Source organism: Coffea eugenioides, chromosome 6 (assembly GCF_003713205.1).
Source record: "Coffea eugenioides isolate CCC68of chromosome 6, Ceug_1.0, whole genome shotgun sequence".
Classification (NCBI taxonomy): domain Eukaryota; kingdom Viridiplantae; phylum Streptophyta; class Magnoliopsida; order Gentianales; family Rubiaceae; genus Coffea; species Coffea eugenioides.
In genome coordinates, this window is record NC_040040.1 from 7,182,225 (window position 1) to 7,208,166 (window position 25,942).

The 25,942-nt window shown below is 35.7% G+C and overlaps 4 protein-coding genes across 7 annotated transcripts; 2 read left to right on the forward strand and 2 right to left on the reverse strand.

Moving 5' to 3' along the window:
• Positions 1-5,891: 5,891 nt before the first annotated feature.
• LOC113775193 lies at positions 5,892-6,845 on the reverse strand. Its single transcript, XM_027319962.1, has one exon. The coding sequence runs from the start codon at positions 6,810-6,812 to the stop codon at positions 6,195-6,197; it is 618 nt and encodes a 205-aa protein (XP_027175763.1). The 5' UTR covers positions 6,813-6,845; the 3' UTR covers positions 5,892-6,194.
• An 8,211-nt stretch (positions 6,846-15,056) lies between these two features.
• On the forward strand, positions 15,057-16,354 carry LOC113774997 (E3 ubiquitin-protein ligase RLIM-like). The gene is made up of 3 exons (XM_027319680.1): positions 15,057-15,452; positions 15,553-15,668; positions 15,820-16,354. The coding sequence occupies exons 1-3, from the start codon at positions 15,276-15,278 to the stop codon at positions 16,112-16,114; spliced, it is 588 nt and encodes a 195-aa protein (XP_027175481.1). The 5' UTR covers positions 15,057-15,275; the 3' UTR covers positions 16,115-16,354.
• Positions 16,355-17,759: 1,405 nt separating this feature from the next.
• Positions 17,760-20,491, forward strand: LOC113774996. 2 transcript variants are annotated; one of them, XM_027319678.1, is made up of 6 exons: positions 17,760-18,231; positions 18,495-19,313; positions 19,419-19,498; positions 19,611-19,682; positions 19,859-20,169; positions 20,315-20,491. In XM_027319678.1, exons 1-5 carry the CDS (start codon positions 17,899-17,901, stop codon positions 20,145-20,147), a joined length of 1,593 nt encoding a protein of 530 aa, XP_027175479.1. In that variant the 5' UTR covers positions 17,760-17,898; the 3' UTR covers positions 20,148-20,169; positions 20,315-20,491. The 2 variants fall into 2 exon arrangements, with proteins under 2 accessions (XP_027175479.1, XP_027175478.1); XM_027319677.1 differs by having other exon boundaries at positions 19,859-20,491.
• Positions 20,492-20,782: 291 nt separating this feature from the next.
• Positions 20,783-25,702, reverse strand: LOC113776346. 3 transcript variants are annotated; one of them, XM_027321480.1, is made up of 6 exons: positions 25,412-25,702; positions 23,103-24,053; positions 22,644-22,820; positions 21,748-21,890; positions 21,115-21,225; positions 20,783-21,003 (listed from the first exon to the last, which is right to left on the reverse strand). In XM_027321480.1, exons 1-6 carry the CDS (start codon positions 25,565-25,567, stop codon positions 20,916-20,918), a joined length of 1,626 nt encoding a protein of 541 aa, XP_027177281.1. In that variant the 5' UTR covers positions 25,568-25,702; the 3' UTR covers positions 20,783-20,915. The 3 variants fall into 3 exon arrangements, with proteins under 3 accessions (XP_027177281.1, XP_027177280.1, XP_027177282.1); XM_027321479.1 differs by having other exon boundaries at positions 25,400-25,702; XM_027321481.1 differs by having other exon boundaries at positions 20,783-21,028; positions 25,400-25,702.
• Between the last annotated feature and the right edge of the window lie 240 nt (positions 25,703-25,942).

Below are 25,942 nucleotides of genomic sequence, written 5' to 3' on the forward strand. Positions count from 1 at the left end.
GCACTACAAGGAAGCAACCGCGCCAGGGAAGAGAACTTCAGAAATGGAACTAAATGAATTGAGAAGCGGGCGTTGACTAGTAAATGCGACTCTTCTACGAGATAGGGACACAACAATCATACAGTAGTCAATAGTCAATAAATGTATTTATTTATTTTAAGAATGTAAGCGCGCATAAGTAAAACTGGCTCATTATTAAAAAAAAATAAAAAAGAAAGTAAAACTGGCTCCGTTCACGACTGGATAAGGATTAACTAGAGTTTAATGATAGTTTTTTTTTTTTTTTTAATAATCCACAGGAATTCACATCCGTTATATGATCTGTGACTAATTCTGTTCGATCCGCGTCGAGTCTCTTGCAGGGGAAGCTCTCTCAACATATTGTCTCTTCCATTTCCATGAGTTTTGAACCTGAAATTTCAAGATTAAGGGATGCAAGTCCCTTTTGCTTGCATCAACATCCGTTTTTGGATACATTCCATGTATAGTAGCAATTCTCAAATACTGTTGCTTAACTGATCATATATTTCAACGGAGTTAATTAATCCCAGATTAGAAGTCTTTGTATATTTCCTTCATTTACATCCATGGCGTGATCCCTCATCCATAATAATTCCAATATATACCACTGGCGGAGGCCGGCGCATTACCCAATTTATCTTCCAAGCGAAGATATATATAATTTTAGTACAGGCTGCTGCCACCTGCTTTTGCGATGCGTGGGAGGATATGTATTCATATTTTGATTTTCATTTGACAAGTTCCACGTCTTATCCGACACAAAAAAAAAATTAACTTTTAAATAAATAAAATCTTACACGTCTTAGGGTGCGTGCATTTGATAAAAATCTGAAGTTTTTTTAAAATTAAAGTCTGAAATTTAAAATTATTAAATTATTGAATTGTTAAGTAATAAGGTCGTGTTTGATATGACTGCGACGCGTTAAAAATTAACACGAAAATTGCAAGAAGAAGAGAGAAAATCTTAGCTGCTGCTGCTGAGATAACACGTCCATATGCATCATGCTAAAAAGTGTTTGAATATGTGAATGAATGTTTACAAATCAATAGGTCTGTTCCCTTACCTGGATCCTTCTCATGTGATTACTTCGAATATGACTGGAAAGACCACTGACATTCATTCCTTGCCTCCACAATATTTCAGTTTTGTGTTAAATTTAGCCCTAAAAAATTAGCCTTCAAATATCCGAATACGTTTCTTGTTTTCTCTCATACCGTAGGTCAAATCAACCTGATCTTCTATATCAGAGGGAACATAAAGAACATATTTCAATTAGTGGATGCTAATTAAGACGTTCAATGCTCAGAGAGAATTTGATTGGTAAAATATTAATAATTCAGATGAGCTTAGCAACAAATTTTGGAGGACTTTATAGAACGCATCTTTTTTTTTTTTTTTGGCTCAAGAGAGACTCTACATTTTTTTAAAAAAAATTTCTGGTGATTAAATCCGACTGCTTAACGGCTTCAGAGCTATTATTGTTAATCAGTAGTTCTAGACTGGTAGAGTTTAGAAACCTTGAGAAATCCTGAGAAATCACTAAGATAAAATTATCTTGTCATCATTACTTATTAGTTTAATCAAGTGGAGATTAAAAATTGAAAGCTGCCTGCTGCCCTTTGAAAAAAAAGGAAAAAAAAAAAAGGCCTACCAGCAAAACCTTACTTGACGTCAACGCATGCGGACGAGTGTGGAATTAGGATTGACTTAAATTATGTGGCTGAATGTTGAAACATCCACTAAAAGACATAATCAATTTCTGGGTTTAGTCATGGAAGGAGGCTAGAAATTGCTAGCTAGCAGGTAACAGGTTCCTTTCGCATGAATAATCAAAACTTTGAACGAAACCATAAACAACTTTTTGCCTTAGCTTAGCAGGCAACAGGACCAGTCTTTACATCAACATCTACTAGTAATACACAAGAATCAGGGCTTTCTCAGATTAGCAGGGGTCTCTGGTATGAAATATATTGTTGTTTGCTTGCTCAATGTAAGGTTTGTTTTTAAAATTAAAAACAAAAAAAATTTCTAGCAGATGAGGATAGAATTTAAGAAGCTGTGAGGAGAAACGGGGATTTGAAAATCCTGACAAGAAGTCTCAAAAGTGCCAAGTATCGCAGTTTACTTTACTACCACAATCTTGTGGCAGATTTGCAATGTGACATAATTCTTGTTTGTGCCACTGATCCTGAAGTTTCCTCAGTATTCTTGGTCACTTAAAGCAACTTATTTCGGAGACTTGGTTCCGTATATATAATCCTCCATAACGCAGCTGTTGCAACTCCAAAAATTCTTGGAATCCGAAGAGCAGCAGCACAGCCTTTCTCCAATAATAATCTGAGCCCCAACACTTCGACCTGTGGGCTGCAATTGAATGGCAAATCTAAGCAAGGCACCCCACTTCTAAAATCTCAGAACAAAAGGACCATATGTCCACTAATAATGGCGATTATACGCAACCCACAATGAATTTCGACAAATATTCATGTTACGTACTCAAAACAGCAGTTACATGATATGACAGCAAAGTTATTCATGTACGTCCTAACCCTTGTTCAATAACAGCAGTCAGCGAACTGCATCTATACATTTGAAAGCCACGTTTCAAACATCTAGAGTGATGTACAAAGCAAGACATGCCAGACTAGATGTGCTGAAGGCTATTATTCGCCAAATGAAAGGCACAAAAAAAAAATGCAAATTTTATTCCCACCACCTTCCGCACTAGCAATCATATCCATGCATGATATTCGGCTGAAGTTGTACGGTAGTTGCCATTAACACTCTACATATTGCCAGAAAAGAACACCAAGGATATACATACCAATTGGACCCGGAATTTCCTGATCCTTTCTCACTAACCTATAAAAAAGAAATGCATATCAAAGTTGAAAGTAACCTAATTTTGTAGCAAAGACGACATTTTGAGAAGGCAAAAGACAAAAAAGAAAGTTCAGTAAGTACATTGCCTGGACGACCGTGGATACTTCGCCTGTGTGTGATTGATTCCACATTAGATGCAGATGGCCTATTTACTATTTAGGATGGGCCTGGAAAACAAGTTGCGAGCTTTTGTTTCAATTGGATTATGGAGCACCACAATGGTTTGCATTGCTGATGAGTGATGAGCCCACTATCTAAGTTCGGCTAGAGGCCAACCAAGAAGCATGTGGATTGCGGAATTTCTAATTGCATTTACTCCAGTTACGTACCTTTACATGAACAATTTCAGATTGAATATCGTTCCCGCGGGAATTGTGGTCCGCGTAATACCTCAGTGAAAATGCGTTCTAGTATTATAATTTTCACCTCAAAAAATAAATAAAATTACAGTTATTCAGAGTATAACTTTGAGACCAAAAAAACAAAAAAAAATTTGAAAAATATGTTCACGAAAAATGTAAAATTTTTTTTTTTTTTGACAAAAATCACAATCCAGTAAACAATTCACCTTTACGTGAAGAGCACAACTGGGTGAAGTTCTTTAGTAATGATGATTGCACTTTAATTATTAAACTCACACTCTTCAGCTGGCAGTAATGGAAGAACACAATTAGCCACTCGTAATAATAAGTACTTAAAAGAGTTGTGCGTATGGAAGAATCAAAATTGGTATGGTGAAAGTCCATCACCAGCGGCAACATCCCATAACATCGAAATACAAATGGATGGTGTTGTGCTGGAGGGACAATAATGCCATTTTACAGCGGGGAAGTTACATTGGGGGCCGAGAAAGGCAAAATCCCTCTTTTTAAGTGGAGATATTGGTGTGTGTATGTCTTAAATTCTGTCACAATTAATTGTTTGCTTTGAAATCTAATAGTATTCTCATTGTTTGTTTTAGGTGGATGAGATGAATTGCTTGAGAGTTACAGACGCAGAAATGAGCACATTGACAGGTAGGTGGGGAGCTAGGGATCGATGAAGAAGAGCAGAAGCTGAACAAGGGATTGCGCTCTTAGCTACTCGGTGGAAGGGGCGGACATCTTAGCTGCTGGTATTATGTGAATGAGGGGGCCATCTGTCCCTGCACTCTTTTCCACTGCTGATGACAACACCACAAAAACGACGGGACGCACACACCACACACACTGAACCCACGCGGCCATCGTCGATAGGCTCGAATATGCTTATTCACATCGTACTCAAGCCATTAAATGGTTCTTCATCATATGATATGGGTGTATTATGCCCATCTGGTCCGTCCGGCGGTAATTCTGTTTCGATCGCCTCCGATAGGCTCCGTTGCACTTCCCTCTTGATTAGATTAGAAGAGTAAGATATACTACATAAAAAGTGACGATTCACCAAAAAAAAAAACCATGCTGCTCATCCATGATTCATATCCTTGCCTCCCTTTCCTTGTCCACTTCCCATTCTCTGAAAATTACCTATTTAGTGCCGCCACCAACTCGTGCTGAGCTTACAAGCAAACTTTTCCAATCCCATTTTACCATGTGGCTTTTAGGCTCCATATCTTCTTCTAATTAATATATTAATATTGCTGCTTTTCCACTCCAGGAATATTATATAGTAATTATGGCTTAAAGCAGTTTTACTTTTAATTGAAGTACCGTCCATTGTATGACGATGATGTCACTTCTTCTTTTGTTTGGAAATGGATAAAGGTTGGATGACAAAATAATAGTACTAGGATACAAAACAAAACCCCAAATTCAAAAAGTCACAATAATATCTTTTTGCTGCCGAGATGAAGTCATGGAAATTTGACTACTTTTCAAGCAGTAGTAAGTGTCTTTTGCTTGCGTGAATTTTGATCTTTGTTGGAACAAGACTTATCACCTTTTTTTGTTATTATTATTATTTTTTTTTTTATTTCTACTAAGAAATCAGGAGGGTTATCTTATAAGATATGCTACTTTAAACAACATTTGGTTTATTGAACATTGGTGTCGGTGACTTGGTTCGCATTGGTCGGTAAATCTGTATCTTTGTACAAATAATATCTTTGTACATGATCCAAATCCAAGTATAATGTTAATTATACAGTCAGCTAGCTAACTTAAAAGAGTCTTAGACTTGCCATTTTTGCTACAACCTTTTGTTACACCTACTTGGCAACTCGCACCAAGTATTCTTTTTCTTTAGGAAAACACTTTTTTTTTTTATTAGTTTATGAGAAAAATTTAAAAAGTAATCGTACTAAAATTCACCTCTAATAATACACAGTACATAGGATTTTTGTTACGAGTGTTTAATACACAATTAAACTAGTCTAGAACTAACTCAACAAGTGAATTGACCGACCGACCACATTTAATGCATCCTGTATTCTAACACTTTTTTATTTCACGAGATGTTCATGCCAAACTGAAGCCAGTAGGATCACCTGATACTTTGTCCAACACTACTTTGTACAGCCACTTAGCCTCCTTGCGATGAATCTTTCTGCATTGTTATCTGTCCGAGTTTCAAATTTGAGCTAAGCAGCCCCGGCCAAGATCGTCATTCCAGATAAGACTGCTGAAGGACTAGATTCACACAAACTGATCATGGTTCCCGGCTTTGAATACTAAATCCTACAGCTCAGAACCATTTATGTCCTTAGATCCGCAAGAAACTGGCGGTCGGCTCCAGCTCGACAGATTTACAAATACAGCTGATCTTTTAAATTTCACCAATTGGCTCATAAACAACTACAAGCAAAATTATATGCACTACACCAGCACTTTCATTCTCCTGTGTACTCTATTTCCAGCAAAGGGCTGGCCAGTGACCACTTACCAATGGCCTTAACACTTCCTATCTGAATCAAAAAAAAAAACACACACACACACACACACACACGCACGTATAAGGCTTGTTGAAACTCGCAATCCAAAATTTGGAAGTTGGAGAAGAACCCGGATCCCAAAAACTTCACCAGCAACGCCATAAATCTACAGAAAGCTACTAAAACGAAGGAATGTCGAACAGAACATTCCGTACAGGTGTGTACGGCATACCCAGCCTGCCCAATTTTTTTTTGTTTTTTGTTTTTTGGGACTTTTTGATGCTGAGCCTGACCATAAATGAAAACCGACTACCAAAACACCGAAGAAAGAATTTAGTAGGAAACAGAAATATCTATCAAATTCAATATATTAAACACTCTGATGTTTCCATGAGCAGAAAAAGAAACATAAATTTTTTACTCTGTACTGCTAGTATTTCATCTGCAGCTAATAGCTGCGATTTCTCTTACAGCAGGCAAGGCTTCAACAGGCTGGGAAGGAGGAAGCCTGGCGGAGAAATTCCTCAACGGATATTCATCGTCCTCGTCGAACCCATCTTCGAAATTCAGCGAATAACTCAGCGGGTCGTATCTGAATTCAGCAGACGGGTGTCTTTTATGATGCCTGTTGATTCCATTTCCAACGCGGCCGAAAACCATCATGCACTTGTCCTTTATATCGTCTTTCAAATCATGGGCCTTCCTTGTTTTCAGCCAGAGCAAAGTGGGCTTGTCATCTGACGGCAGAGGAGGTGTTGGCGGTCCCGTTGGAGAGTCTAGAACCTGGCGATGGCCGTGGTGGTGGCGGCGGAAGCAGCAGTAGAAGCAGAGCGAGTCTTTGAGCTTGGATTTGAGTGAATGTGGAGAGGCTGGGTTGTGATCGTCATCCAATTCCATTAGTCTAGAATTTCTTTCCTTTATTTTCTCTTCTAGTGTGTGAGTGTGTGTAAAAATGCAGCTAGAGAGGTTGCGGTGGCGATGCTGATATACTGGGAGGGAGAGATACGTGTAGTCTGGAGAGTGAGGAAGTGAAAAAAGACGAGGAGAGGTTGGCATACCGCGGCGCTAATTCAACCGAGTGCAGAACGTGGGGATGGAGGTGGAAAAGCGGTTTTAGTTGTATCCCAATGGGATAATATCATAAACCTCCTTGAGGTTTCTCCTAATATCACCTAGCTCTCCTTAAGTTTTAAAAATATAACTTACCTCCTCTAATAATTATAAAAAGATTATATTAATCCTCACTAAACATAATTCACATATGGAGCTAAAAAAAAAAAAAAAAAAAAGAAACAAAAGTCACTTTCTTCACTTTCCCTTTTTTCCAATATTCTCTTTTACTCATTTTTTGGATGACCATGCAATTTTCTATTTGTAAACTATAATAAATTGAAATTTGTTATCTTTTACTTTTCATAATTGTGATAGAGTGGAGTATAATTTATTTGTTTATTTTAAGTTATTTTTTTATAATGATTAGTACATTTTAAAAGTTTGGATACGAGTTGAGAAGAAGTTGGGAAAAAAAGATAAAGTTCATAAGAAATCAGTTTTTAGCATGTAGAATTAAATTAGTCAATTGTATTTCTTTGTAAATATCTTTTTTATTTTTTAAATATATATTTTTATGGACTATGGCTCCGTTTGGATTCCTTGTTTTTGGGTCTGTTTTTGAAAAACTGTTTTCACATTCCAAATACAACAGTAAATGCGTATTTCAAAAACAACTCCCAAAACACCATATCCAAACAATATATCAAAAACAACTCCAAATACATATTTAATATGTTTATTTCAATTTGTATATTTCAATTATGTATAGAATATATATATATTATATTAATTTAAATATATTTATTTATACATATTATAAATATTTTATTTTATATAAATATATTATAAATATATATATATTATATATTATATAAATTATATATAATATAAATATGTAATTATACATTTATATAAATATTAAATATTTAATATTTAATATATACATAATATATATTATATATATTATACATTTATATAAATGTACATTTATACATAATATATATTTATGTATATTTATAATATACATTTATATTATGTATTATATATAATATAATACATTTATACATTTATATTAATATACATAATATTAATACATTTATATTTATTATATTAATACATTTATACATAATATGAATATATATTTATAATATATTAATTTATACATTTATATAATATTCATTTATAATTTATACACATTTATAATAATATAAATGTATACATTTATAAATATATTTATATTATGTATTATATATAATATAATACATTTATATATATATATATTTATAAATGTATAAATATATTTATTTATAAATATTTATAAATGTAATGTAAATGCATAAATGTATATAAATATAAAAATATAAAAATATAAAAATTATAAATTATAATATACATTTATAATTTATACATTTATAATAATTTACATTTATACATTTATAAATATATTTATATTATGCATTATATATAATATAATACATTTATATATTTATATATAAATATATAAATATATTTATTTATAAATGTATTATAAATGCATAAATGTATATAAATATAAAAATATAAAATTTATTCATTTATACATTTATATAATATTCATTTATAATTTATACATTTATAATAATATACATTTATACATTTATAAATATATTTATATTATGTATTATATATAATATAATACATTTATATATTTTTATATAAATATATAAATATTCATTTACATTCATTTATAAATATATTTATATAAAAAAATATAAATGTATTATATTATATATAATACATAATATAAATATATTTATAAATGTATATTGTTATAAAAAAATAAAAATTATAAATTATAAAAATAATCGAAAATATGTTTTAAAAATACATCTAAAAATAATCCATAAAACATCTACAGTAAAAGTTTTTCATATAGTTTTTAAAAAACAACCCAAAAAACAACTAATACAAACGGACTTATATTTGAAAAACGAAATGCTACAGTATTATTTTTGAAAAACAACCCCAAAAACAGCTAATCCAAACGGACCCTATAGTATTATGATGTGATAGTACCACTAGGCATTATTTTTTAAATGATGGTTTTCTTGAAGTAAACAAAGTGATGTCGGAGCATTTTTTTTTTTTAGTAAGTAGAAGGGTAATTTAGGGTTTTCAAAAATTTTGTTACACAAATAACAAAAGTAAGAGAGGTAAGTGATATTTTTAAAACTTAGAAATGTCAGGTGATATTAAGAAAAATCTCAGGGGAGGTTTCTATATTATCCCTATCCTATCCGAATAGGAGGGGATTTTTTTGAGATCTTCTAGGGATTCATTAGTAGTTTTAACCTAGACTGATTCTCAGTCAAAACAAAATAATAGTTGTAAGACATTCCTGATTCAAAATTTTGAACGTTTCTAATTTAACGATGTTAGTTTTGTTTAAGAAAACAAGTCTCTTGTTACTTATGGAATCCAAGTAATCACATTCAACTAATTGCATGATCCTTTCGATTTTAAACAAATACACCAAGTCGCAAAAGAAAAAGGGTTAATAATACTTAGCCCCTTGAACATTTAGGATGATCACATTTTACTACTATGAGTCTCGACTTTAAAAATATACATTTTGCTCATTTTACTAAAAAAATATTTTTTTTTCTACTTATAAAGATCACATACTGAAAGTTGGTAAAGTGAGAATGTGAACAACTGATCAAGGCTTCATTGACGATTTTTCACCTTTTCTTTGTGCATGCTTTGGGTTTATTCATTGAGGATTATCATACGTTTGATTGGATTCTTTGGATAGTGTTGTCGGCTTCGGATTGGATTATTTGGGATGGCATGCAATAGTTGTAGCTTATAGTGTTTGTATAATTTTTTTTTTTTTTTTTTAACAAAAGAAGAATGAAATTTAAGAAGCGAAAAGAGAGAAATCAAAGATTCCAACTCAAAACTGCTAAAGCTTCAGCCGCCGGCATAAAGTTCACGGCGCTTGCAATTCATATAGAATGCAGCTTCTATTATAAAAAGCTGTACTGGTTGTCTGGTTCTACATCTCCAGCGTAGGGAAAGTCCCGACCAATTATGCTTCCATTTTGAATCCTTACTAATATCTATTTTCGATTCAAGAAGCAACGAAGCTGTAATAGATTTCCTCAATTCAACAATTTCGATGCGTGATACTATCTATCAGTATAATCAATCGTTTCAAAAAAAAAAAATGAAATAGGAACAAGAAAATTCTGATGCTAGAAGCAAACGGATGGCAATCGGCAGCGGGCTACTTACCCTTTTGGGTTGACTAGCCATATCGATGATATGATGATCGTTTTATTTGCACAATACCAGAGTTGCTGCCTAAAACGACAAAGCAGAGTCTCATTATTGTCTTTCGGCTCACAACCCCAAATTTGCAGCTTAAACGGGCCTCAGCCTCAGGCGGATGTAAAGGATATCAAGGTTCGGGCCAACATCGAAGAGTTTAGACCAAAACGACAGTTCGTCCAATTTCGCATGTCAAGATTGAATTCGTCAAGCATCAAAAGTTCGGTACAGAATCTTTTCACTAAAGGTGAGCAGCTTGAATTTTGATGTAGAGTTTTTGCATACTAATTCATTCGTACAGTTTGTTTCCTGACGAACAAGTTGGGTTGAATTGTAAGGGAGGAGGGATAGTAAGTACAAGATTCTGGATGCAAGATCAAACTCGAAAATTGGCCCGTTAGAAAACTCTGGACTTGGCCGGTAGCCGGTAGCCCACTATGCGATGGATACTCCTATGCTCGTATAGAGCCCAAATCTGTCGATTCATCGACTATGTCGATAGCAGAATAACTGGGACTACCATGACAAGAAACCAAATTTAAACTCCATCAATTATTGGATGGAAATGCAACAAAAGGGAATCTTGATCTACAAAGTTATAGTAGCATTACTAAATCAAGAAAGAAAAAAGAATTACAAAACCTTGGCGCAAAGACAGAATTCATAGTGATATTCTTAGTTAGGACATTTTGAAATCCAAGTTTTCATTTTGTGTCCAATTATTGAACGTAACAAATAAAGCATTATTCCATTCCAGTGATAGGTGTCTGATACATAAGGAACCTCAAACACATTATTCATAATCAATCACCAACACAAAACCTCCATAATCCCACATGGGGACTGACATCAATACCAATACCATTCATTAATCCCACCCGGATTCGGGGTTCCGGAAGGTGTAACATCATTTGCACACATCATTTGCACACGGTGTAACATCATCTGTACAAGGTGTAACAATAGAACAACAGCGAGTAACACCAAAACAACATTTTTGTGGGTCCCACACGGCGTGAAAATCGAGTTACAAGAAGTGATCTGAGCCGCACAAATTTTTTTGGCCTAATCATGGCCGTGAACCTTCCGGAACGGTTGTCTCTGACAACCGTTCCAACCCCTCCTCCATCCCACAATTGTTTCGTCATTCGGGGTCATGTCGTCTGCTAGAATTTCCATAGTTATACTTATTATTCTGAAAATCAAGTATTCTCCTTCTTTGTTTCTTCTCTCCAACACCGTGCAGCTTCTCAGTCATTTCGGGTTTTCATGTTTTGTTTGTAAAGAAAATGTTCCAAACCGTGGACGGACTAGGAATTAGGAAATATCCAATTCAACGTACGCAATTAATTAACTGTCTTAATTTAATGGTTTATGCATCTTCTGTGAATGTGTGTTGTAGCTTCCACTTTAATCCCAAACTCTGTGTGCATGACTTCCACGTTCCACGATTCAAGATTCGTAGGTAAAGTTCAGACGAAGCAACTACTTTAGACTTGGGTCTTTCTAATCCAAGATGTAATTATAGTCTTTCTTTCTTTCTTTCTTTTATATATATATATATATATATTTTTTTTTCCATCAAATAACTAATTCCTTGTTAAAAAATTTCGAAACGGCTGTTAGATTTTAGGAGTGCATCGTTTTGTACAGGGTCATGGTTCTCTTGCTTTTTCTTTTTCCCAGCTAAATAATTAAGTAGCTATCACAGTCATCTGAAATTGGCCTACTTATTACTACTAGATGTTAATGTCAGGTTTGGTCATAGTCATTCATGTGGCATTTCCACGAAATTATCTGCAAGAAGAAGTTTGACACCAAAAAAAAAAAAAGTAGAAGCAAATGTTTTACTAGGTCACCAGAACTCCACAAGACAACCTAACCTTCCAGCTTCGGATATCTATTTCAATAATACCGCCATATATAGGCTTCCAATTCAAACTAATTTTATCCTTGAATATCTTTCTTTTTTTTTGTGATAATTTATTTACTAATATGGACGAAAGTTTCTCAATTGCTTGTCAAATTCAAGACTCATAGGATCAGCTGAACTTAAAAAAAAAAATTTTTTTTTAGCAGAGAGGGATGAGATTTGATAAGTGAAGAGAAGAGAGGGGGATAGATAAGCCGAACTCTTGACTTTTGTGTATGCTTCAGACTTCTCCACGAACTTTCCAACCCTTTCCACTAAACCACTTTTCAAAAAAAAAAAAAAATATATATATCATGTTGGAAGTTAAAGCGAATTGTTTTGATTACGCAGCGATCTTTTCTTTAATTTCTTTATTCATAATTGCAGATCCAGAATCCAGGGTTGTGTTAGGTCCTTGATTCTATGATTGGTTTATCAAATCTTCCGTAGACAGATGTATAGCGGGGTATGCCTCGAAGTATTACATTACTATTATTATTATTATTAAAGTAAATTATACATATATACACTATTAGTTTTTTTTTTGTTATCGTCACTTTATTTATATTATCCTATTCTATCCTAATGTAAAGGGGATGTTCAATTGAACGTACGGGAGACCGATGGGGACTAAACCACCATTAGATCAGATAGGTGCACTACGCACTCGTATAAATTTTTTTACAGAAATCACATATTATGACAATTGGTAGGAGACAAAATTTGAACCATTGATCTCCTGTCCAATCAAGTCTTAAGGACTTGGTGGTAGCCATGGGTTGTTGGTTCATGACATGTGTATGTAATGGTAGCCATCCGTATCTACACATTATCAGTTTGATTCATTCATAACATGTATATTCAACTTTTACATAATTATTATTCGTTTAGAAAATGATAATGATTGGACTAACTTTTGAAGTTATAACGCCTGTCCTGTCCTCCTCAATTCTTAAGAAGAGTCGTTACAATATTCATTATTAATCACATAATGCACCAATATAACAAACCTCGAACCTTGCACACCCAATCCAGCTCCCATGCTGTGTGGCCCTGCTAATACTTTTCCAATTTCACTTCATCAATCATGCCACTCACCTAATTCCTTTCCTCCCTTCCACTTCCCCCACCCGCAAATCCACTGTCTCTGCACTTTTAATTCAACCTCTACCTCTACCTTTTTTTTTTTTATAACGAAACATATATTATTAACGGATTGCTGAAAATTGTTTCGCACAATTGTTGATATATATCGTTATCCTAAAGGTAGATAAAATATGCACTAAAATTATAGATTTGTAATTTAATAGACACAAAAGACTTGGGAAATTAAGAATAGATTTAAAAAAATATCATCAATTTTAAAATCATCTCCTTATAAAATAAATCGCTGCAACCCACTTTGTGCATGTTACAATCGTCAGATTTGCTAATTAACAGTTGTAAATTCCAATAAAAATGATGAAATCTGCCGACATAAACCCAAATCTGAAATAAATTTAGGTCTGACGACTAGATCTGAAGTGAATTCAAATTTAAATAACAAAACAAGGAAAAATAACACAAAATCTCACTAGGAACTTTTAGGAGAACAAAAATTCTCACTAGAAGCCCTAAAAGAAACAGAGATCTCCCACTAAGAAAATTGAGGGAGACTTTATTAGAAAAATAACAAAAATAAAATATATGAGAGAGAGAGATCAGGGAGACTAGACTATGGTGGTCTCTCTCTTGAAGAGGAAGCGGAAGGAATTTTCTTCTCTTGAAGAGGAAGCGGAAGGAATTCAAAGAAAAGGAGTAGCAGAGAAAAGTTTGGGAAAGAGAGACAGTTGGGCAAAACAACTTTATTAAGCCATGATTTGATTTCTGCCTCTGCCTTTATTTCTCCTCTACTTCGTGACTTTGTCATGTCAGTCTTGCAATCTTTCTCTTCATATATTCCCTTCATCCTCTAGCCCCTAATATTAGCCACTGATGGAATTAAAGTAAACTGGAATACCAACTTTTCTTTTTAAGTGTACAATTTTTTCATCTGAAAATTGAAAAAAATTAACTAAGAGTACAATTTTTAACAGCTATCTTTATTTATTTTCTCTTTTGTGATAAATTATGCACTATCGAGTCAAGAGATGGGAATGGAAAGAGTGCTGGTGCCAAAACTCCAACGTGCAACCTTGGTGTAAGCCAAATATTTCAGCATTACCAAACATTTTCCTAATAATACTATGCATGGTCGGCATAGTTTCTTTTTGCCATTATTTTCTTCAATAGAAAAGAAACGATTTGTTTTTGTTCTCTGTTACTAACTGTATCATCTATATATATATATAATGCGATTCAGTTCCTCATTTCTTTCTCCTCCTTTTATTCTATTACGATTTCACATGTTGATGAGTTCGATCGAACTGAAAATCTTGTAGTCTTAAATTTTTACTATGTGATTTATTAATTACTAAGTGCAGTATAACATCCTAGTAGCTTCTCTGAAAAAAAACTAATAGCTTGTTCCTGGTATCCTCTAAAATCAGCAGGCCGAAGGTGCCATGCAGGAAATTTCTCATCTCCTTCCTGGCATTTGCTCTGTATCTTCGTACTTTGATTAAGTGCATTATTTAATGGCGTAAACTCTTAACATTGCAAGGAAGCTGAGAATGGTAGGGTACGAAAGGAAAGTGACTTATGGAATCACCACCACCCTGTGGGGTCCGGGGTCCGTCCCCCGTTCCTGATTTTGCCTCACATTATATTGCTATTTTTTGAAACTTCATTAAGTAATTTATTAAGTAATTCCCCATTCCTGATTGTCTATTAAGTAATTTATTTACACGGGTGACAGTCCAATGATATTTATCTTTGAATTGCTATTTTTTAAAATTTTTATTTAAAGAAAGTATATAATTATAGCAATTTAACGTATGTGAATTAAAAAAGTGGTTGACGAGAACGTAATAGTTTTTCTTTCGGAAAAGGAAAAGCTTCAATCTGATTGTCGAAAAAAAAAAAAATGAAAAGCTTCAATCTGATCAGGGCTTCAGAGGTCATTTTATCAGCTTATGCACTCGTTCACAGAAACTTCCGCTTGACGGTCATACTATTCTCTCGTATAAATAGTATTAAGACTCGTGCCCCCTTTTGCATACCGTTTTTTCTTCGGTGCCATCTCATCTTTGGAGACCTGAAACAAGTATCCAGATTCAATCACTCAAAAGAAACTGCAAAATCTTTGGTCAAGATTATTGAAGATGGCTGGGATGCTTCCTGGAGTAGAAGTTGCAAGGAGGAGGAGGTTTCATCAAAGTGGAGGATGGCTTGATTCTTCCAGTGCTTCACCTTCTGGTCATTGTTCAACTAGAAGGTCTTCTTTTTGTCTATATGTCAGCAACCATGAATCCCCTCTCAGCTCAAGCACATCTATTGTGGTTGGTACCTCCTAAATTTTGGATGTCTGGTTGTATGAATGCATGAGTTCTTGAATATCAGAGCCATATATAACTTCGTAATACATGAAATTGCTTGCAGCCCAGGAGCTCAATAAGCCAGGCATACTGTGATCAGAAGCTGAATGATGCAGCCAGAGAAGCCAAACAAAGGTTGGATGGGAGGCTAAGAGCACAATGGAAATCAGAAACCAAAAGGTATTTTTTTTTCCAAATTCGGGAAAAGAAATAATCCCAGTCACACATTCATGTGCAAAATGTATTAGTACTAGCTCTTTTTTTTGTGTGTGTGGAATTTCACCGGAATATTGTTTTCCCCTCGTTTCTCAAAATTTGTGATCATGTTCAGGGGTCATAGCGGCCGACAAAGATCAAGACAATCGGAAAACAGGCCTACAGAGGTAAGAGAGTTGCAAACAGAGGTGTCGGGGGTAAAGAAAAGCGGATCGAAGAGGTTCAGTTGGGTGAAGCTAAGCTGGAAGTCATCTGAACAGGACGAATGTGCTGTGTGTTTGGAGGAATTTAGGGCAGAGGAGAAGCTAATGCAGTTAGCCTGCGCCCACAGGTTCCATTCAGGATGTTTGGTGCCATGGCTCGAGAACAATGCCCACTGTCCTTGTTGCAGAACGGAAATTGTCCTATAACTAGTGGGAGGGTAGTCAGTCAATAAAGGGCATGAACTACTATCAATCATTAGTTTTAGCTTCTAGCAGCCCAACTTCTTGATGAAAGTTTGAGGTTGAACAATCACTACTGTAACCTACATAGATTCATTCACTACTGTCGTGCATCCGAACAATACTCTCTCTTTTTTTGGTTCTGTATCGTACATCTGAACAAACAATTTAAAGATGCTCTTCCATATACTAGGGATTTTTTTTTTATTGCCTTTCTTTCTTTCCCTTTATTGTCAAATCAATCTCGCTTGCTTTCAGGAGTGAAATAGTAGTAAATCATAAATGGGAAAACCTTTCACCTCGGTAGGTTCACTTTCAGTGCAAGAGTCGATCATAAATTTTGTCCCTAAAGCTGTTGATGAATTGATGGGTAGCAGCTGAGGATCGAAACAAGTGAATTGAGTTGCTCCATAGATCACCGTCCGTGATTGATTCTGCGCTGTCATGATAGGAAAATTGAAACAATATGCATCAGTTCTTGTCTCTGATGGGCCCAAAATTCCTTGTACATATTTCCCCTGAATGAAAGATGACATTCTATTATTGGTTTCTGTCGGTTCATGATGCGCTGTCTCCAATTTCAGCTTCTGGTTTAACAAAATATGAATCAAATGTTTGGTGGGAATAGTTAACAATTCAAGTTTAATCCTCTAGTTTCACTACTATTTCGAGGAAAATACAAGTTCTTATCATTAACTTGCTCGGTTCGCCATTATTTGTATGAATTGCTATTAGAACAGGAACAGGTCACCTACCTACTAAGGATAAACCATCATCTGCATCTGTGGATGCTGCTGCTTTTACTTTCTATTCTCCTTGTGTCTTGTAGTACTAGCTAATTGCAGCCTTTCGAAAACCAAACTCCAAAAAAGAGTTAATTTATTGATTCAAAAAAGATTGTGCCTACTTTTATAAAGTGGATTCCATCTCACCATTTCCACTATGCATATCCGATGTGCGTTTTTTGCTTAATCGCCCAGAAGTAAAAAAATATATATATATATATCCACCCACCCGATTGTTATTATAATCGTGTTTAAAACTAGGAAAATTTGCTATTGGCAAATAAATGCCTCTTCTTGATGTTTGTATTTCTTTGATCTTTGAGTTCCAAGGATAACTTTTTGGATCCTTGATTTTTTTTTTTCCCTTTCATATATAAAAGTTTGAATGAATCGATCACTACTATGAGTTAGCACGGGATTATTTTTACGCTTTGTTATGTACTATGTGCTTATTTTTGGCCTTTTCAGTTCAAGAGGGCTTTGACTTTCACTGCCGCTCTGATGAGTTAAGTCCAAGTTTAATCGCCTTCATGGGAATGGACCTCTCAAGTTTGAGAGCCCAACTTCATTATTGGCCTTTCTGAAATCAGGCCTCTTCGTACCCCAGTGATCGAAAATTTTCTGCGAGTCAACGATGGTATGCAGCCCAATTGATGATGTATAAAACAGACGACCCACCACCGGTGGGCGACTGACGTTCTGCGTCGTCGTTTCTCACTAAATTAACGTTTAAAATCCAACGGCTAGTTTATAGAATGACCGTTTTGAAACCAATAATTCAAAGCGCGACCTCCCCATGAAATTCACAAGAAAAAGCATTTCTCTTCAGACATTTGAAAAAAATACGCCCCCACAAATTAAATCCCTAAAAATTATAAACAAAATCCTCAGCTCAAGAACAAACATTCAGCCAAAAAATCCGTCTCAAATTTCTCTACAAAATCTGCAACAGATAATCATTCCAAAATGGTTTACACATACACTCCTACATATTACAGTTCACTCCAAGATTCAATAGCCTCTTTGTGCAAAAATATCCTTCCATTTTCTTTCAAGAAAAGGCGGTTGCCTGCAATCGCTGCAGCTGAGCAGAGGCTATCAAAGCAGCAGGCTGACAACTTGAAATGGCAGCAAGATTCATTCCACCAGATACTCAAATTAATGGGCCTCTGCAAGGAAGGGATTTTGCCCGAAACAGAGGTCTCTGCTTTTAGATCACATCTATTAGATACCCTTATTGCTTCACCACTTGACCATGAACATTCTTCAATTTTGAGGGATAAATTGCTCTTCTTGCAGGTCAGTTCTTATTGCTGTTTTTCCCCTCTAAGTCTTGATAGCTTGATTGAATTGCAATGCTTTTGGTTCTTCTTTTAATGCCCATTTAGATTCATATGGTGACACTTTTGAATCCTTAGACAGACAGGGATGATTGCTTTTCAAAAATTGGATATCCAAAAACAAAAGATGTGAAGCCTGACGATTAGATACTATATCTGATTAGAAAATGGAAAATTAATGCACAATGCACCCCAATAAAAAGTGTTCCTTTATCTTTCTAGGAGCTACTGTATGCAAAATGCATATCAGAAGATGAGTATCATTCGTCGAAAAGGCCTTTGTTACAGAGGTTAGCAGTTCAAGGAGCTGAAATTGAGGCAAGAGATATAATTGTTGGTGCTCAGAAAGAGAGTTCAGATGAAGTGTGGTCTGTGATAGATTTGAAAGACGAGAAGTGTATTGTTGGCAAAGAAGGCTCAAATTTGAAGAAAAAACAAAAGCAAGGTTCAGCGATGAAGCAAATCAAAGGGGGGGCTGTATCTGTAATGGGCTTTGGATCGTCAAATAAAGGTGCAACAACTAAGGAAGATAAGGGTTTAACTGCTCCGGGTGGTGAAAACAGTAGACCAGCTGATAGAAGGTATGAAGTTGAACTTTCTACGGAGAATCCTTTCTGGAATAGTCAGTTCAGGGAGAAAGAAAGTGAAACAAAATCTATTCTCATGTCAGAGAGTTTGCCAAATGAATCCGAAAAAGTTGAGAAGCAAAGTGGAGGTGACAAAGGGAAAAGAAAACCCTTCAGAACTCTATTTCAGAGAGAGCAAAAAGAGGGACATGTGAGCACTAACGGGGATAATGGCTGTGGTTCTGAGGAAAAAACCAAATCAGGAAAGAAGCAATGGGGATTTGAAGGATTCAAGAAATGGAAGAAAAATGACTCTGATGACGAAACTGCTCCATTGGCACTAAATGAGAAGTCAAATTGTGGAATTTATAATTCACAACTTGTCCAAAGCCCCGTTGGCGAGGGACCAGACACCAAGCAAATTAAGAGGAAGCTGCACCCAGATGGTGCACCTTCAGATTTCTTTGTTGATAAGGTGTAGTATATCGCGTAATTCTTTTCTTGGCCAACGAACTAAGAAAGTCAAAAGGCTCTCTTTGGAGGTTTATTGTTGATCTAATTGCTTTTCTGGTTATTTTAGGTTTTGGAAGATAATATAAAAAAGAAGCTGTCGCAAATTCGATCAGAACTTGATGCCAAAAATCATAATGTTCATTTGTCGTAAGCAGTTCATTCCTAGTCCTTGATGATGTTTATGCAATGCGCTTCTTCATCTTCAGTTAATCGTATTGTATGGGATGGCGTCTGATAGATTCTTTTATGTGATGATCAGAGATGACCAAATTGAAGCAGTTTCTACTAGGCTTCCAGTTGACAAGGCTGATCTAAAACAGTTCTTTCCCAAGTAAGACTCACCTTTTGTATAGTTCTCTTCACACAATGCTTTTTTCCCCTTTCACATGATGGAAGCTATGACACTCAGAGAATTGAAATAACTTCCAGTAAATTTGGAGGTAAAGATAACTCTGTTTGCAATTTAGGTAATTATGCAAATCTTTGTTCTCTTTTTGGCTGTTTTAGGTCATGGTGCGATCAGTACGGTGATGTCGTTTTGGATGTGGTGAGGAAGGAATTCAAGGACCATGTTGGACAAGTGAGTGTTGGTAGGGAAAAGCACAGCTCCAAGAGATGGACAACATTTGATGATGATGAAAATTGTCACCCCAATCTCTTTGCTCCAGAGGAAAACTTCTTCCACATGAAGCAAGACAAATCCAATGCTTTGAAGAAGGATCATCTGTATGCTGCTGCTGCTGCCAACAGCAGTATTGAGAAAGGCTTCAAATATAATCCCTTCTTTGATATTTAGGCCTGCTTCAAATTAATAAAAGAGAAGTTTTATAACCATCACCTTCTTCAGCTTTGTTCTGAGGCCAGAATCCTCTCTGGACTCTCACTGGAGAGGCAGCTGGGCTCCTTCCAAAGCCCTTGCTAAAAGACAGGCACTATCTTGTTATGTATTTCTGGTACTAGTATAGTTACAGTTTGTGATCCTGTTGTGATAATCAACTATTAATAGAATTCTTCATTAAGAAACCTCAACTTGTTGATTGAATGTAGAACTGTCGGTAGTTCTGAATCTGTAATATATGTGACGCAACCAGATCTGTATGATGAAAGTCGAAAATCGCATCTACAGCAGTTGACGCTGTCTATCACTGTCTTGGTAAACCCGCAGCCATGAATACAAATACCAAATTTTAGTTCTTGATAAGAGCGAGAATTTTAGCATTGTGTACCGCAAGGACGGTTATAACTTCTGGCAAAGTTTTCTATAATCTGTCGATACCGGTTAGAGTTGAATTCTGCTTGCTACATTTATTGAAAACACGCTTTGCTTCCCTTTGTAGCACGCGCGAACTATCCATGCCAGACCCTATACTTGACGAAAATTAACTCTTAAAGAAGACCTAGAAGGATTTGTTTATGAATTTAACTGAAATATATAAGAAATTTGCCTTGAATCAAAGCAATGGTCCAATAAATTTTAAGTGAGGTACATATTTCTCGAAAGGCTACATGCAACAACAGCTCAAGAACAAAATTGGCTTATGTACATGTGTACATAGAAAACCTCTCAAAAAGAAGGAACTCCAGAGGTTGAAATAGCACCTCCTGTCAAGCTTAAACCCTCACGAACATCTCGTCGACAGAGGGGGCATACGCTGGAGTGTTAGAGTAGAAACAATGCTGAGTAAACGCAAGTAATACGGAGCTAAGTTGAAACAGAAAAAGAAATGAATGGAAGATTTTGCAGGAAAACAGATGGTACGTACCCATGTATTTCTTTAAGCCATTTATCAATACAGGCCACATGATACTCATGGTGGCAAGGGAGAATTCTTATTTTGTCCCCCTCTTCGTACTCTGCCAAGCAAATATAACACCTAGACAAAACAGGAATGGGTATCAGCATGTAAAGTACCAGCTAAGAGGGACTGCATGGCATACATGGAACAACTAAAAAGTCTGTAAACATACAATAAACTTTATACTACGGTATGTGTAGCCATTAACTGCAATAGTTAACTAAATATCTAGGTATTAACCACTTTCAGAAAACAGTTCTGTTTGCAGAAGCCCAAAGTGAAAGATACAAAGAAGGCTATGCGACAAAAAATCCATGTTAATTTATCCCGCTTCAGTTGGAAATTAAGTAGCTTTTACTTCAGCATACAAGGAAAGAGTTATTTAGCAGGACAAAATGCAAAGTTTCTGGTTTGAACATCATTTGCTCGGACTTTAGTGGGGGAATTGCCAGAGAGAAGACAAGATTTTCTACCTTCTCAGAACTTTCTATATACAATAAAGTTATTCATTACTGTCCTTCCATATTCCCATCAGCAAACCTCTAGTGTGCAAACTCCAACATCAAAGTAAACATGCATAAAATAGTCAGGGAAACTTACTGTATAACATCATCTCCACTTTCCAGTCTTTCTGGCTTCCTATGAATCTTCACAGGTAGAGAGTCAACAACTGTCTCTGGAGCTGGAACTGAGACCACAGACAAGGGTAGTGACATGGGTTGTCTATGTATTTCATCTAGTACCTGGATATTTCAAAATAAAATGACAAGTCATTAGCAACTTCTAGGAGATAGCCCTTCCCTTGCTAGAAAAAAATTTAAAAAAAAAATTCTAGGAGATGGTAAGATATGAGCATGTTGAACAATAAAGAAATAAAACAAAGTTATTTCTGTGCCTGTGATCAAAGAAACTTTTTCAAGTAAAGTCATGGAATATCAGCAAAATTTGTTTTAGAACACTAAGAAAAGCACTGAGTCTCCATAAAACATTTTTAAGAGCCCTCAATTCTTGAAAGAGTACGTCCCAATACTACAGCAATACCTTGGTTAACTTGTTTCTTATTCCATATTTATCAGGTTGTTCTTGGCCTAAAATTCATTAACTTAACTACAGCCTACAGCCTAAGATCTAATTCTATGACTTGGTACATTTTTCACTCTCCATGAGTCTGGTGCCAAGGTAATGTCAGGAAATATACCATCCTTCTGTTACAGCTAAATCTTTTACAGCATCCTAATTGAAATTTGTCAATTCCAGTGACCTGCAGAGGTATGGTAATTCTTTAAAAGACATAGCATACTTTTCAAAAAACAAAAGGACCTCTTCAACTCCCAAACATGCATTCAGCACAATAAGCACAACCAAAATTAGTGGCAAATTAATGGAAAGGTATTTCAGGAACTTGACTTAAATTCTTGACAGTTAATTTGGATAACTCAAAATCCGCCGGGGGGGGGGGGGGGGGGGAACCAGCCCAAGATGAAAGGGTAAATTACCTCAAACAATGCTTCAGCAAGCATGACTATTCGTGAAATGCTTGCACGAGCACCAGACTCCTCAGCCCTTAACATCAAACCACATGAGCATGCACCATCAGGGTGAATTCCTGCTGGACAGGTGGCTGCCCGTCGATCAGTCCCACTTCGACCAACATCACGAAATCGTTCCCATATCTGTTAGGGAATAATGGTGCTTGATAAAGTAAGATTTAACCATGCAGATGGGATACTACTAGTAAATTAACAGTGAAATCAAGACATGCAGTCAAAATCTAACTTAGATTCTAGATCACTTTTAACGCTGAGGAGGACTGGCACATAGACTAATGGAACCAATAGGATAGAGGCGCAATCTACATGATATGATGGAAAACATAGTGTCGTAACTACAAAACAAATTAATTGTAGCTAGAAGTATTCTGATAAATGGAAGACCAGTAGTATCTGAGCAATAACCTCAGAACTGGAATCCCACCGACGTTCATTGGTATTCTGGTTGCTACTTGGATGTGGTCGTGAATCACCTCCAATCCCATCCTCAAAGAAATCGCCATTAAAATCAAGAAGCCATCTGTCATGAGATTCAAGTCCATCGGAGTCATCTGTTGTAAAAAGATGCGATCTGGACTCTGCATTCCTTCTAGAACTGCGTCTTGAGAAAGCATCCCAGAAAAGTCTTCTGCTATTATGTCTTGCTTCATGATTGCTCAATCCAGCAGAACTACTAGGTGACATATTGGAGGAGACACTCACCATGTCAACTTGAAGTACATTCCTGTCTGTATGACCCAGATCTCTCTCTGTCAACAGGAATCCTAGACTCGAAGGAGTAATCTGCTGAGAAGTATCACCCACTGGAGATTCAGAAAGAACAGATGCTGAACCAGAATCACAGTCGTGGAAAAGCATCAGTTCATTTGCACAATTTTCAACTGATACTTCATCTGATGAAGATTCTCCAAGTCCAACAGAAGATGGACAATTAGAAAGCATAAAGCCAGCACAACTATGAGGCACATTCTCATTCATCACATTGTTACCCCGGTTAAGAGCATCTGCATTCGCCCTGGCATTTGCAGATTCTGTTTCTGTAGAAGGTTCATCTTCATAGGATGTACTAGCATCATAGCTTCTACAAGTAAGAAGTGATTGAGAATTAAACGCTAATTCCTTATTCTCATACAACCTTTTCCCTTTATCAATTGCCTCAACATTTCCAGGAGAATCTTCTCTAGAAGAGCTATCGCCAGGCAATGTGCCTCTTTGAGATCCAGCTCCAGTTTCAGTTGTAGGAATTGGATGTTCAGTACCACTGTGAAAAGAAGAACTCTTAGGTGGAATTTGGATCTTCTCCAGACCATCGTCTTCAGCAGAATTTACCAGTTTTTCAGCTGGATCATCTTCCATCTACAGAAAACAATGGCCAATAAAAAAAACTTAAACTTCAATACCTAACCTACCTAGCCCATTTCAAAACTTTATTCAAAAAAATGCAATCCAACAAAGCATGGAAGTCTTTCTTTGCTCCAAACAAAACAAAAAAATAATTCAGCAAATTTAAATGATATTGACACAAAAAGGCCACAAGTAAACACACCAACCACACCGGCAAACAAACGTAAAACCATGCTTTGACTGCAGTTGGTTTTATCAGCTGTACTCGAGAGTTAAATAATCACAGTTGATGATAATATTGCTCTCCTTTTCCTGTTACAGAACTGCATATGAGATTTACACCTCACATGGCTCTTCCAGAAGACAAATACATCAAATCACTAATTAAAATAATATTTCCGCAAGAAAGGTTTGGCAGAAAGCCAGAAGAGCAGAGAGGGTTTCAAACAAACTTGCCCCAATCCACACAATACTTTTGCATGCTCCAATCTGGAAGGAAAGGCAGCACGTACAAGAATTATCTTCAAATCAAGCATACAGATCTCAGAAGTTGCAAATGAACCAGACATTGCTATCGTATATTAGTATCTGCTCATACACCTAATAGAGTAAATAAGAAGTAAATAAAAAAATAATAATAAAAAACCGATTCCTCTTTCACTCTCAGGTTTACTCAAAATAGTAACATTTCCTCTCCTCTTCCCTCAGTTTCACTGTTATTTCAGTATCAAGTTCTGAATTCAAGCTCCCATACTGAGAAGAAGCTCAATTCACTACAACCTAACAACTTCACCAGAAAAAAAAAATTACAAGCTCCTCAACAAACAACGTTTAGTTTCGCACGCCAATCATTTAATTCCACGAACAGAATATGCAAAGATAGCATTGCATTCCAAATGTGCAAGTAATATATCCAGCCATTTCAAGTTTTCTACAATAAAAAAATGCCCAAACTCCTCTTTTGTTCCGAAAATCAATTTTTCTTTTTCACTATAATTTTCCGATCAGAATCTAATAGACTCTTAGACCCATAAAATAAACCAAAAAGTAATTCTTCCCCGCGCTCATCATCCTAAATCAGCCGTCACCAACAACATTTGTCACCACCCCCACCCGGAAAAGCTCTTTACCGTTGAAGAGGAACTCAACTAAGCAACCTATGTAATTTTTATGGGCCTTATTAAAAATGCATGATTTTATCAGCTAGAATATAAACCAATCAAGAAATGCACCACATGCCAATCACTTTCCAACGGTTTTAAGTTAAAAATTAAAATAACCAAAAAAAATCCTGAAATCCTGAAATATGAAGTACCAAAATCCATGTATAAAAGAAAATGATTCATATTACATAAAACCTGTGGAGACACCTCATGAGGATGGCGAGAGGAAGGCAAGGCACCACAAATGAAGAGCGAAGAGAGGACGCGTTTGAAGCTGGGACGATGACGACGACGATGATGATGCTGAGGGAGCCGAGAAGGGGGTGGGCGAGAGCCCCCTAGACGGCTACCACTGGAACCCATTTTTATCGATCAAAATTGGTAATCAAATGAAAACTCTCTTCTCCCATCATGAAATCCTGAGGGAAGAGAGGGACGATGTGAAATTATTCTAACATTTTTCATTCTAAACTTTTCTTGTTTTCTGTATTTTTCAGATTCTTAGAGGGGACGGTGGTGATAAATGAAATTGGAGGGCTGAGTCAGTGGCAAGGTGTACGGGTGAGATGTCTCTTTTGCTTCATTTTTATTTTTTCCTTTTTTCCATTGTTTTGAAAACGAATTGAAAAGTTCACTAAGTACGATAATATATAATTTTAAAAAATTTTAAATATATTTATCTCTTTATTTAATTTATAATGTAAAATAAAATGATTCAATTTAATATTTTATTTTTTA

Coding starts and splice junctions, on each gene's coding strand:
- LOC113774996 (XM_027319677.1), top strand. CDS start 17,899: ATGGTTTACACATACACTCCTACATATTACAGTTCACTCCAAGATTCA. Junction 19,314..19,418: donor CAGATTTCTTTGTTGATAAG/GTGTAGTATATC, acceptor TGGTTATTTTAG/GTTTTGGAAGATAATATAAA. Junction 19,683..19,858: donor CTAAAACAGTTCTTTCCCAA/GTAAGACTCACC, acceptor TGGCTGTTTTAG/GTCATGGTGCGATCAGTACG.
- LOC113776346 (XM_027321479.1), bottom strand. CDS start 25,567: ATGGGTTCCAGTGGTAGCCGTCTAGGGGGCTCTCGCCCACCCCCTTCT. Junction 22,821..23,102: donor GGTGGGATTCCAGTTCTGAG/GTTATTGCTCAG, acceptor ATTCCCTAACAG/ATATGGGAACGATTTCGTGA. Junction 21,891..22,643: donor TTGCTGAAGCATTGTTTGAG/GTAATTTACCCT, acceptor TGAAATATCCAG/GTACTAGATGAAATACATAG.
- LOC113775193 (XM_027319962.1), bottom strand. CDS start 6,812: ATGCCAACCTCTCCTCGTCTTTTTTCACTTCCTCACTCTCCAGACTAC.
- LOC113774997 (XM_027319680.1), top strand. CDS start 15,276: ATGGCTGGGATGCTTCCTGGAGTAGAAGTTGCAAGGAGGAGGAGGTTT. Junction 15,453..15,552: donor GCTCAAGCACATCTATTGTG/GTTGGTACCTCC, acceptor AATTGCTTGCAG/CCCAGGAGCTCAATAAGCCA. Junction 15,669..15,819: donor TGGAAATCAGAAACCAAAAG/GTATTTTTTTTT, acceptor GATCATGTTCAG/GGGTCATAGCGGCCGACAAA.